This window comes from Ailuropoda melanoleuca, chromosome 7 (genome assembly GCF_002007445.2).
Source record: "Ailuropoda melanoleuca isolate Jingjing chromosome 7, ASM200744v2, whole genome shotgun sequence".
Taxonomy (NCBI): Eukaryota; Metazoa; Chordata; class Mammalia; order Carnivora; family Ursidae; genus Ailuropoda; species Ailuropoda melanoleuca.
The window spans coordinates 137506135-137519718 of record NC_048224.1 but is presented as its reverse complement, the minus strand read 5'-3'; the positions used below and the strand labels follow the sequence as shown (position 1 = coordinate 137519718).

At 44.9% G+C, this 13584-nt stretch overlaps 1 protein-coding gene across 1 annotated transcript in view; it reads right to left on the bottom strand.

Moving 5' to 3' along the window:
* Positions 1–13584, bottom strand: part of MYO16 (myosin XVI) — a 484344-nt gene that overhangs the window by 263026 nt on the left and 207734 nt on the right. The window contains 1 exon segment of the mRNA XM_034665464.1: positions 7133–7250. Coding sequence (XP_034521355.1) covers positions 7133–7250 — 118 coding nt within the window.

Sequence of the window (13584 nt, the reverse complement as noted above, 5' to 3'; positions counted from 1 at the left end):
AAAGTCCAGAGCTAAATATAGGTAGCTTTCCTTATCTATTTACACTCTCAGTAATCTGTGTTCTTTGAGGACATGAATGAGTTCATGATGGCTTTACACAATTTCCTCCCTGACATGAAGAATGGCTGTCCCATTTTATTGGCGCTTTACATGCATTCCTTAGACTCATCAATCCAGCAAATACTTGGGGAGTGTCCACTCGCCTCCATGACAGGCAGACTGGACCTGCCCCACCAACAGGCTTCTCTCCTAGTAGGAGACACAGAGAGCAACCAACCCAACCGATCATGAAGAGGACCCTTTCAGACTTTGATGAGTGCCATGGAAGAAATAAGGAAGGAGACAGATCCAGAGTGAACAGAGCTGGGATCCAGGGGTCACCTAAGCATGAGTGGTTTGGGGAAGAAAGAGGGGTTTCTCTGAAGAAGTGACTTGAACTGAAACCAGTACAGTGAGAGCAGCCTGCCCATTGCAGGAGAAGAGGCAAGCCTCCTCCAGGCAGCCAAGAGCAAAAACCGAGCCTCATGTAAGCTAGGAACTTCAAAAGTCCAGTGAGGCTGGAGAACCTGGACCGGGTGGGGCGAGGTGAAGGGGGAGGTCGGGGAGGATGTGGGTGCAGTGGGCTGTGAGGGCTACAGTCTGAAAGAACAGGGAGCCGGTCCTGGTCTTGACATTTGATGAGGCCCGCGAAGAGCTATGTGGATTGAGAGGGGAATAGTTGAGGCATAATCATAGCCCGACAGCAGTGGCTGATTTCCACTTCCACTGGGTGACAAAGTGTGCTACCTTCTTAATTAACATTTATGCATGTAAATGAGGCAATGGCTTAGAAAAAAATTAGTCTGAACACCACAAAGTGGGCCTGGTTTGAGTCTTTTGGAAGGAAGGTGTTCCAAACAAGGCTAAATTCAGAAAACTTGGGAACACAGAACCTCGGGGGGGACCTCCAGCGCCACAAGGGCCAGAGCGGAAGGGCTCTCCTCAGCTCATTGAACCAGAGGACATTGTGAATTTTGAGGGCTCCAGGAGGCGAGATGACTGAAACGGCCAGGAATACCGAAGGGGGGTGGTCAGAAATGGGGTGAGGCAGGAATGAGCCAGCATATCTGACTTGTCTTGCCATGACTCACTGAGCCCACAGACTGGTAAGTCCTGGGAGAGCCTGGACACATCCCAACATGCAAACAGTACTATTGGTTTATGCAGATATATAAATTACCAATGAACAGACAGGGGAAAGGGTTGGAACTATTGGCAAAATGAGAAGCAGACTTTAAGGGGAACTGAAGTACATCAAAGTGAAACCAAACAATATATTGTAAGGAAAATATTAATTTATACGAACAATGCAGAAGAAAGCATTAGAAATATGTAAAAGCTTATTTCAAAAGAAATCACAAGAAAAACAATTTGACTTTGTTTCAGGATTATAAAGATTAAAAATTTAAAAAAAAGTTGCCTTTAGTCTGCAAAGACTGCAGGAGAGCAGCTTCCAAAGTTTTGAAGTTTTAGCTATTAGTCCTCAGATTAGACAGTCTGAAACTTTCCAAACCACAGCTCATTTTGTTATTGTTATGAGTGTACAATCCCACAATCAAGCAGTCAGGAAAAGCATAAAAACCCTGTGTTTGAGGGGATGTGGTGACCTTGGAAAAGTCTTCCAGTCAGTGTTCACTGACCAGCATCCTCTTCAGTCGTCAATATCCCAGAAGAGGAGACATTATCAGCTAACAAAGTATCTGGTGGGGAGTTAGGTTTACCTTGGATCGGTGGAACATTCTGGTTTTGAACATCTAGTTGCCAAACGCGGTCTGGGACTACGAGCTGTGCCTCGCCATGACACCTGCGGCAGCACGGTGCGCCCCGCCCGATCGCTGAGCTGAGCGCAGGGGTGAGTGGTGGCGCACATACCACCAGCTCCCAACCACCACTGCAGCTCTGCCTGCCCTCTCCTTGGTGAGGGGCAGCTACGTCAGGCCATATGTAGCCCCCACCGTAAGCCTGAGAAACGTTCAATTTCAAAAGTAGCTTCTCTCCAACTAAGTGCAACAAGGCTGCTGGGAACATACGAGAGCGTGGTCTGGTGTCAAATCTTCTAGTTGGGAGAAGAGGGTAGGGGACATTCGCCTGATGTGCACGTCGAGACCCAGCCTGGGAGCCCCTTTGCACGACACCAAGTGCCCTTGCTGAAGAATGCTTTGTGACGTGACCTGTAGTTCCAAAGACTGCAAGGTCTCTAGCACATGTTTTCGAAGATTTAGAAACAATAAAATGGTCCACTGGGGAAAAGACTGAAAGGTTACTACTCTATCGTGCGTCAAAACGTCGTACATACTTTAAAGGACTGGCAACCTCGTACTTTAAAGGACCTTAAAAGGACCAGATATGATCTTGATCACAAGAAAAAGAATTAGGAATATGGCATCCAATATACTCCCCGCCGTTAATTTCATAAGTGCACTTGAACTTCGCACCCTGAAACCCTCTCTCCACTCTTAGATGAAAAATATAAATCATTAGGGATTCAAGACAGCCATACCTGCAAATTACCTCAAAGACCCAAGTGAAAGGTACAGGATGAGTGAAAGCAAATCGCCATTGGCAGAGTTTCCCTAGTATTTGTACGCTATAAACTCACCTGTGGGGCGATGGTAAGATGTTCTGGATGCACTCCGTCCTGAGGGTGCTGGCATGTATACCAGGGAACCCAGAATAATTACATTGTTAAATAAGTGATCAGATGGGGGGAATGGTGGGCTGAAAGCCAGATTAGAATGTTCTTTATTAATTAAATTTTCTTCAAAATAAGAAACACCCCTACTTTTCTATAGCCGGTGTTTCATAAAACTGAGCCTCATATTTTCTATTGTAATTTGTGACTACATCCCTGATTAGGAAGCCGGCATTCAGTTATAAAGGTATGAGCAACAGTATCCATAAAGGAAACACGCAACATCTCTCAACCTTAGAGTTAGTAAGAGAATACTCCCTGTCCAAAAAACCCACCACCGTTATTTTAGAAGTGTTGATAATTAAGGGAAACTCGAGCCTACCCTGAAGTACAAAATCAACCTGTAACCCACATTTACTTGACCTAGTTTGAGGTGTAAAAACCTTACTCAAGTTCGCTTTACTATTTTAGTGAACACTTAAAATTCAGAAGCCTTTTCCAGGGGACCTATTTGAATAACTCAGCTATTTTTAAAACTTGTGTGAGGTGGTTTAAATGAATATCTCTTTTGTTTTTCTTTCAGTAAAGAAGCCCAGATATCAGATGAGGTCATTCAAAGCTATCACACTGGCCCGCAGCCTCCTGAAGCGCTCAGTGCATCCCGTTTGGGGCTAACGACGAGGTTCTAGAACTGGAAACTAGTTTGAGACGTCAAGACGACACAACAGGTCCCCCTTATTCCCCGTGGTGGGCTGGATTGCGTCCCACAAACGGTATGCCTACATCCTAACCCCCGGACCCGGGGACACGACCGGGCTGAGAGCAGGTGCCTGCAGATGTATTCACATCAAGATGAGGCCACGCCGTAGGGCGAGTACTTCTAGACTGGCACGGTCCCCGCTATCCTGCACATCCTACTTCATTCATTCACCCGTTCTGCCTGGTCTCTGTGGTCTCACCTTGCCATTTTACAAATCAGCCTTCGAGAGTCCGCGTGGTTTAATCAAGGTCACAGGTGCCCTGACTGGGCCTCGGACCCAGGCCTTGTGGTGTCTGAGCTCCACGTGGACTCTGCTGCCCTTTACAGTCCTTCCTACTTCTTACCCTCTGTTAGAGTTACTCCCGCAGGCCCAACTGTCCCTTTACTCATTTATTCACTTGATACTGAATGCCGACTCTGCCCGACGTTGTGCTAGACCCTGATCCATACTCTGGTGGCAAGAGACACAGACAGACGAGCCTGAGCTCCTTGACTATCCTGCAAGGCTTGAAGGGCAGGACCCGGTCCGATGACTGTTCAGCTAATGCTTCACACAATAGTATGAGCACGTAAGTGTCCAAAAAAACATAAAACAGACTTTTTTAGAAAAGATGAAGTCATCCTGGAGCAGGACAGGTCCTACTCTGATGTGACCAGTGTTTATAAGGAGGGAGACACAGGGACAGCACCCATGACAAGCGAGGCAGAGACCCGAGGGCTACAGCTACCAGCCAACGAAACCTAAAGCCCGGCAGCGCCCGTCCGAGGCCACAAGAGGCAAGGCAGCACCCTCTCCTCGAGACATCCAAGAGAGCGCGGTCCGCCGACCCTGGACTTCTGTTCCAAGCCACCGAGTCTGTAGTGTTTTGTTCGAGTGGGTCCCGCACGCTCGCACACTCTACAGAACTCCCACACGGGGTCTTTCTTTTAGGCTGACGGGCACCAGGGGACAATCCTTGCCATCCAGTCACTCCGCTGGGCATCGGAACCCCGGTCACCAGGTAACAGGTGCTTCCTGTGCAGATTTGGGGAATGTGGAGCGTCGGGCAGCGTCTCTGGAACAACCCCGCAAAGGTCCCGTGGAGGCTGTTAGGGGCACATGAGGGGTCTGCGCCTTGGCCCTGCTGGAGCGCCCCCGTCCGGGGGAGGGCATGGTGGGTGCCTCACCACAAGTCACTGCGAAGGCCTCGCGGTCAGGGAGGACGGTTTCTCTCTGGAACGTCTACTGACTCCACAGAGCTCGCATAGAGACCTTTGTTCTTAAGCCCCACTCCACGCGGTAGCGAGCATCTGAAGGCACTCGCTCTGTTTCCCTTGATGCTTCTGCTTTTCCATGTCCTTCCTTCCACGTCCTTCCATGGGCAGCCCAGAGGCGTGAGGCTTGAACGCTCCCTCTCCTGGTACACATTCTCGGCACACACTCCTCACCCTCTCCTTCTCCACAGTAAGCAGAGCCTCGCTCCCCTCGAACCCTTCGGGCTTCCCCGCTCCCGGCAATAGTCTCCACCAGCACCGGCCCTGTCTGTGCAGTAGTATGTTTTGTGCTTGAAATTAGAAAAAAAAAGAACATAGAACCGCCACAGAATCCCCTGGCCGGGTTTGTAAATGAACACAGCAAGGAGCTATCTCACCAACCAGCCTGGGCAATAGGAAGGGGACCAAGGATGATAACGAGGAGAAGAGGATGGGAAATGGGAAAACAATGTGGGGGGGTGGAGAGAGGTGGGGCGCTCACCGAACCCCAGCCTAAGGCACACCCAGTGGCCGGCATGCTGGAGGCACCCGCGTGTCCGCGCACGGCTCCTGCACCGTCCCGAGGGCAGGTCAGGGGAGGCCCCGGGATGCCCCTGTGAGCCGATGTCCCGTGAGCAGAAGCAGGTGCTCACAGCAGCACACTCGGTTCTGCTGTAGACTTGGAGACCGTGCCTTTCTAAGCTAACATGCTAACTTCTGTCCAGAAGGAAAGTCAACACGATCAGTAATGGGTAATACAGAAGCCAGTTATCATATCTAGGCCTTGGGAAAGGGAATGTGGAATCCAGAACCCACAAAGTCATGCGAGTGATATCCGGACAGGTGGATTCCCCCCTGAGCCACGTGTGCATAAAACAGAGGCCACTCTACATGGGCTGGAACGGTGCCTCTCCAACGTCGGCGACCACACAAGTCGCTGAGAATCTTGTTAAACACAGAGTCCCGTTCAGCAGGTCTGCGTCTCCAACAAGCTCCCAGATGTTCTGCGAGGGCTGGTCTTGGAGTCACGCACTTGTCTTGGAGAGGCAGGGGCTGCAACGGGTCCTCGTCCATTTCTAGCACCTGCACCTCCAACCGCAGGTCCCCGAAAGCTCAAGGGGCATTATGCCCTGAGTCAAGGAGGTCAGGCGGTGCCCCTCACTCAGAGGGACATCCTCATGGCAGTGTTGGAAAACTGTGATCTGGAAACCAGACTTGGAGGCTCAAGGCCATTCTCCTCTGAGGTCTTCCTAACACAGTGGACCTCCCAACAGAGCTTGTAGTCACAGGGTTTTAAAACATAACTGTCCTGTTGAAGAATTTAAGCTGCTAACCTCAACATGGAAAATTATCTTCTCTGACTCCTTTGATGCATTTTTTTTCTTACCCAATTTCACTTAGTAATAATGGTTTTGACAAACACTGCAAAATACAGGCTTTTTGTTTCTAAATTATGGTTAAAACTAACTTTTGTTTCCTGAAGGGCACTTGAAAACATCAGATAAGATTGATCTCTTTCTACAATCATTGCACTTAGCAATTGTTTGTGTGTCAACAGCTGTTATTAAAGCTCCTGCAATACTTGATTCCTCCAAGTGCAATAGGCACCCCACATACAATTCTATTCAGATGATTAATTTGCATGAATAATATGTTTTGATTAGAAAGATGTAAAATCCCAAGTGAATTCTAAATTAGTTGAATTCTATTATTTTTTTTATTTTTTAAAGACTTATTTACTTATTTTATGGAGAGAGAGAGAGGAAGGGAGAGAGCATGAGTGGGGGAGAGGCAGAGGGAGAGAGAAAATCTCCAGCAGACTCTCCACTGAACAGAGCTCAAAGAGGGGGCTTGATCTCATGACCCTGAGATCATGACCTGAGCCAAAATCAAGAGTCAGAGACTTAACCAATTGAGCCAACCAGGCGCCCCTAAATTAGTTGAATTTAATAAGGGCTTTTCATAAAGTACACATTACATATTTAAACCAAAAAAGAAATAGTTCTGGTTGGCTTTATTTGGGTAGTTATTTTGATGTTTTGATTTGTTTTAATTCAATCGTTTTAAAAATACAGATTGAGCTTTATTTGAAATAGATTTCAATGTCTGTTGTATGAAGGAACTGGGTATTCAAGTTATCATTTATTTTAACTGAGTAGGTGAGTCATTTCTATGTTCAATAATTAGGATTCATTTCAGCTATTTCGGGTTTGGTTCCATATTATATAGTTTATACAATAATCATCTTGAAAAGGTTCACCTCACATTTCTAAATATTTTTCAATTCACAGTGATTTTAGAATGCCTAACCTGGCATCTCAGGTGTGCACATTCAGGCACCCCCCCCAACTCCCTCCCTCACCCCACGTGCACAGGCACAGGTATGGACACCGTTGCCGCCATGTTTGGTGTTCCTCTGCCCCCTCCTGGTAGCTCCTGAGATCTGCCTTTGTTAATTTTATACTTACCTCCAGTTAAGTGTTTCCTCCTCTCGCAGAACTGTAGCTCAAAGTACTTTATGAAGCAACTGGACAGATCATTAAGCGTTGTCTTGGCGTGTCCAAAGGCTTCCAAGATGGACATGACCTGTAGCAAAGTGGAAACATTTACTGAGCTCCTCATTTTAAAAAATAAAACTGGAGAATAATAGCAAAGACACAGAAATATCCCCTTATCTAGGAGGTTCTCTGTTGTTTGTATGAGACCGTATTGAACTTTTATAGTCCCTCTTTCCCACGGCAAACTACTAGCAAACTTGCCTCAGACTCACTAAGACAATGACACACAGGGGGCCTCCCTTGGCTTTGCTCTCTCTTCACACAAACATAAACAATCCAACACATGTTAGTTAGGCTTTTAAACCTAACAGAACAGTAGAAATGCTTTTGTGGTTTTGAAGCAAAGGGATTAGATTTAATAAAAGTGATAGTGAGAATTTCTTTTGAAACAAACAAATGAACTTAAACATTTGCTTCTAACCTTCTTTTGAACGGGGGTGGACCCACATACCCTTTCAACCCCGGGCCCAACATCATGTTGTTCTCTCCCACAGAAACAGGAATAAGAGCTCCAGATGAAGCCGTTTCCCTCCGTGTGACTCACCACTGCTCTCTGTCACAGGTGGGGAGCTGGGGCTTTAAGATGCTGTTACAAACATCTTCAGATCAACCCTGGCATCTGAGATTCTTTCCTGACATGCTTCCTTAAACCCCGACTATAGAGAAAACACCATTTCTTCTAACAATCTATTGTGTCTGTGCTGATGATGGTGACCAAGCAATTCTCCAGAAAGTATGAAAATCTGGAAGGTTCAAAGGTAAATTTCTCCATCTTTCAAGTCACAGATGTACAATGCAGTTCCCGCATCAGCCACAAGGAGGCGCACACTAACACATTACGTTATTGATACAGTGGGTTCTTTACAATTCCTGGTGATGGTAGTTTTTGAGAATTTTATTCTAAGTTTAAAAAAAAAGCACTTTGCTGCTACTTTTTAACGTTGTGGATAGTGATCTATTAAAGCATTCTGTTCATCTGTAAGTATTTTATATGTTGGAAGATTACAAAACAATACTTGGATTCTAATCACAAATCCCAAGTGCCGAAAATCGTGGTAATAGTAAAATACATCAAATAGTAAAATACACCAGCATGTTTCCCCCCAAAGTTCAAAAGTAGCAAATCATATGACTTTAAGTCCGTTTCATGAATTCCCCAAACCACATTCTCCTTTACTTTAACACAGGGAATAACTCCTTCAGTGCTCACAGTGTCAGCTGTACAAAGCTCTCAGCTTGGTGCCCGGCACATGGCAAGCATCCAACAAACAACAACAATTAACTTTATTTTTGCTAATAATAGTAGCAAAATTTATTTTGTGCCAAGCATTAATCTAAAGTTTTTTTATATATAACATATATAATATAAATGCAGTTATGTGTAAAATTATGTATACTCTATACACACGGAGGTCGGCATGTGTATGTACATTTATACATATACTTCTTTTAATGCTCACAACTAGTGTCTCCGTTTTGTAGAAAAGGAAATTGAGGGGGGCGCCTGGGTGGCATAGCGGTTAACCGTCTGCCTTCGGCTCAGGGCGTGATCCCAGCGTTATGGGATCGAGCCCCACATCAGGCTCTTCCGCTATGAGCCTGCTTCTTCCTCTCCCACTCCCCCTGACTGTGTTCCCTCTCTCGCTGGCTGTCTCTATCTCTGTCGAATAAATAAAAAATCTTTAAAAAAAAATAAAAGGAAATTGAGGGATTGAGTCACTTCCCCAAGGTTCAGAGCTTCTAAATAGTGGAGCTGGGATTTGAACCCTGGCAATCTCTCTGCGAAATAGGGTGTGCTTCCTCACTGTGTCACCGGCCGTGACAGCTAGAACCACAATAAGGACACAGAAGGCATCAGACTATGGAAAGCTAAGCCCAATGAATTAAATGCAAGAGCTCATATGTGTTCTATTGGTCCACAACTCAACCTTCAGATTCCGGTTACACCAAAGTAACATTTTTTATCTTTAATTATCTGCTTGGCCAATAGGTGGCACTAAATAAATGTGTTAAGGGAAATACAAAAAAAAAAAAAAAAAGCAAAACTGGTACTGTTTCACTGTTCACCTTAACTTTGAACAAAAGTAATGAGAATGTTGTACAATAGCAAAACTTCAAATAAAAATATAGCAAAGGGAAGTAAGTAAATATTTCCTAAGTAGTCCCCCATTCAAATTTTATCCGTAAGATGTTTTTTCTATTTACAATTCAATGTTTTTTCTATTTACAATTCTATGTTTTTTCCTCTACAGTTTTAATAGCTGTGCCACTAAAAGTTATGTACTCCCATTATGGTAATAGTAAACGTATGGTATTTTCTAAGAGTAAAAATCTGTGGCTTCCTCAATAAAAAAACCATGGCTTAACCAAGCAGACGCCATCACTCTGCTCTGTAAAATCAGTTACTCAGTAAATGTTTATTTAAGTAATTTAAAGGGAGCTGAATGTTCCTTAAAGTTGAAAGTCATCTGGGCCAGAATTAGTGAAAAGTCGCAAGCAGTTGTTTTTATTCCCCCAACACATGATTTTTATGTTCCAATAAACCCAGTGCGGCGGAAAATCCCCTGCTTCTATAGTTTGAAATTCAAATACGAGGATTCAAAACAACAGTCTTCTTCACTGATCTTAGCTGATTTGAAATTGTACAATGGGAGCAAAAGCCATCTCCAGGGTGATGCAGGTCAAACCCACTGAACTTGGAAGCCCATTGCGAGGGCAGAATGCAAGCCCCTGTAGACTTCTAAAGCAGGACAACCGATGTATGAGCTTAAATTCAGAAATGTGATGGCGGAGCGTCCCTTAAAAGTACGTGTGTGGCCTGCATCAGAGTGCAACACAAGCCATGTCTGGGGCTGGGAGCCAGGCTCTCCCTGGCCTCCCAGACCCCACCCAGATCTGGCTCTTCCCTCTCGAGGAGAGGAGAGGGCTGCTTATGGGTTCACAGGGATTATCAACAGCCAACTTCTCTCTAAATCCCTACACTTTGTTCTTCTGCTCCCCACGCTCCAAGTAATAATCTTTAATTATGTCATCGATGGAAACCACAAGGAAAATGCTCTCTACCCCTCAGCTTACACGATTCTCTGGGGACGGCCACCCCACCACGCCCTTCCTTTCATGTCCCCACCCTTCCTTCACTCTTCTTCAGAAACTGCTGATGAGAATAACCTCCAATGACTGCTTTTCTCTTGCAGTATCCTAAGATCCAGGGCAAACTGTTGGGCTAGAGGCAGCCAGCATCCCCAGTGGAGACGACCTGTGCGTGTCTATCGCGCATGTGGCCCCTTGTGGCATCATTGCCGTGCCTGCTGGCGGGAGCCTCAGAGCGATGTCGCACCATCGGGTCTGGCGGAATGACTTTCCTATTAAGCTCACCCACTTCACCGAACGAAGCTTCCCTTCACCCCACCCTGCACTGAACTTCGCGATGACTGAAGCCTCCACCATCAAGGACGCCCTTAGGCACTCATCTCCTTAATCAGACTTTTCTTTCATGCAGGAAATACGGGCCCATCTTTGGAATGTACACAATTTCACTAAATTCCTACGACGTTATAAAGATTTACAGTCAATCCAGAAGTTTATCCAACACTTGTATTTCATTCCCACATGTACACTTCGGCGCTGCACAAAAACAGACTGGGCAATTTTCAGAAACGCTTTGGACACCAAATGATAGTCATGTGGACTGTAATTTAGAGAGAAACAAACAAACAAAAAGCATAACTGACATGCAGTTTAAGCCATATTCAACCCTGGGCGATATTATTTCACGAGACTAGAAATCACTTATTTTTATGATTTATGACTAAAATAAACATGTGAATTAGAAATAGTTGGACTTGAAATTTGCATGGATATCATAATATTGATTCCCAGATGCTAAGTGATTTGGAAGAGCTGCATCTATCTAAAGACATGCAACTTAGAATGTATTCACTTAAGCTAAAATGCAAAGCCAATTTACATAAAGTAATCTAGGATGCCGTTTAGAAATTACACAGCTTGCTCTTTCACAAAGGATCATTTTAATAAATGATTGCTTTACTCTATAATTTACATCAGAGACTATTGTTCCTTGTCAGTACGATTAGGCCAACAGATCCCATCATTCTATTAGTTAACCTAAGTCTATTTTATAACCATGTTGTTCTATAAATTCTCTAATTCTTATGTGTCAGTAGTCAGTATCTGACAATATCTGAACAAAGATAATTTATGCTCTACCCAACTCGACTGAAAATGTTAAATTATACTGAGCTGTGTGGTAGAATTCTGCAGGTTCTCAGTACATAGTTTGAGCTTAATGAACGGTTATGAATTAGAGTCATTAACTAACGTGTATGTCAACAGGGATCTGCTGCAGACTGATTTACTGTACGTTCTTCACAAAGAGAAAAATCTCCAGAATCAGGTGTAGGAATCCAGAAGAGCAGATAGAGTTTTTTAAGGACCTCTTTTTCAAAAGTAGAAAGTATGAGGAAATTACATTGATCTATCGATTAAATAGAAGTCCCTCTCATTTCTAAATGAGGAATCACATACTAAGATGTCCAGAATATTCCCTAGTGAACACCACCATGGCAGAAATAACTCTGGCCTGCAGCTATGGGTCAAAAGGGCAGTGACAGAAAACTGAACACAAATAGCACAGTTCTCTCAGGGCATGGGTTTCTAGATCTTCCACGCCTGAACTTTCAGAGGGCACTGTTTTAGGGAGTAATCTAAGCTAACATCTAAGGTCGTCAGACACTTTCAAGTATCAAACTGCCGGAGGAGATGCAGGTGTCTTTCTGCAAATGCATGCACAGCGAGCTCTGTGTAGGGGAGATTCTAGAGGGCAAGGCGTGCACTTCCCAAACCTCACTGCGAAACGCACACTGAGAGAGAGGGTGCCAGGCAACACGGCCAACGGTGTGTGTCCTCACACACACGCAGCAAAATTTACAGGGTCCCGATGACACACACATGGTGTATCCACATTAAATTCATTTGATATTATTAAAGTAAATTAATTTAGGTAACTTGGGATAATTAACTGTATCTTAGGTGTGCCAAAAATAGTTACAGATATCTTACACATGCCCTCATTCTTTTTCTACATAGAAAGTGAGCTCCTACTATGTGGCAGGCTCTATGATGGTGTCTCCGAATTCAAAGGACATGCACATGGCAGCTGCATAAGGTATCGTGATAAAGGACTAAGTGACAAGAGGCACCACGGCCCAGTCTGGGGTGATATGTGTTCAAAGGTGGCTTCAGCAAGAATAAGGGAATGAGGAAACTCTAGAAGGCTGGAGAAGAAAACACCAGCAGGTATGACTGACAGAATACTGTGATCGTGGTGGCAACAGGGAAAGCCTGGCATCAAAGTGACAGCCAGGTTTCTGGTATGGAAATGAGAAAGTGATTGTGCCATTTATTTGATGGGTGACCTGGGAGGAAATGCTGGAGAAATGTACATTCCGTTCCGGCCCTGTCTTAGGGCCAGGAAGGCTGGTGGGTAGGGGTCTACACGATAAGAAGGGGGTCACGTGGGGTTAGGACAGGGTGTGACAGCACATGGAAGGGACTGAGTCCTGGGACTACTGAGTGCAAGCCAGCACAGAGTGTAGGACCCCACAGCCCCTCAAGTAATGGGGCACATGTAAGAGAATGATTGTCATGCACTTGGATTATTCTAGAGTTATTTCCTATAAAATGATGAAATTGGAGGTTTAGACCTACAGGTGGAAACTCCAGAGCAGCACACTTCTGAGTTCTGACCGTTTTCCTGATTGGTTACTGATCATCTGTCTGTTGCCACCCCCTAGGGGTTCCCACTCCCATGCAGGATCCTTCTAGCAGTTTCCAAGTTGGTTCCCAGTCTACTGTGCCAGGGAAAACCTGCTAACAAAACTTTCCAGAACTGCATGAGACAAGCACCTGCAGGTGTGCCCTTGGCAAAATTTCTGAGTTTTTCCGAGCCTTTCTCTTAGCTGCTCAGAGGCCTTTCCGGTTCCTCCTTGACTCCTGACAAGATTTTAAGTGGATGAAGGAGCACGACGAGGTGTCTTCATATAAAAGTAAGTGTTACTGAATATAACTTAAAATCAGCTCTAACTTGGGTGAAGGGACTCAAAAGGCACAATCTCCCAGTTATAAGATAAATAAGTCCTGTAGATGTAACGTACAGCATGGTGACCACGGTGAACACTGCTCTGTGTGTTGGAAAGACGCTAATAAGCAAGTAAAACTTAGAAGTTCTCAGCACAAGAAAAAAAAAAAACTATGCGTAGTGATGTCTGTTAATAAAACTTAGTGTGGTGACCATTTTGCAATCCATACACCTATCCAATCACTATGTTGGATGCCTAAAACTA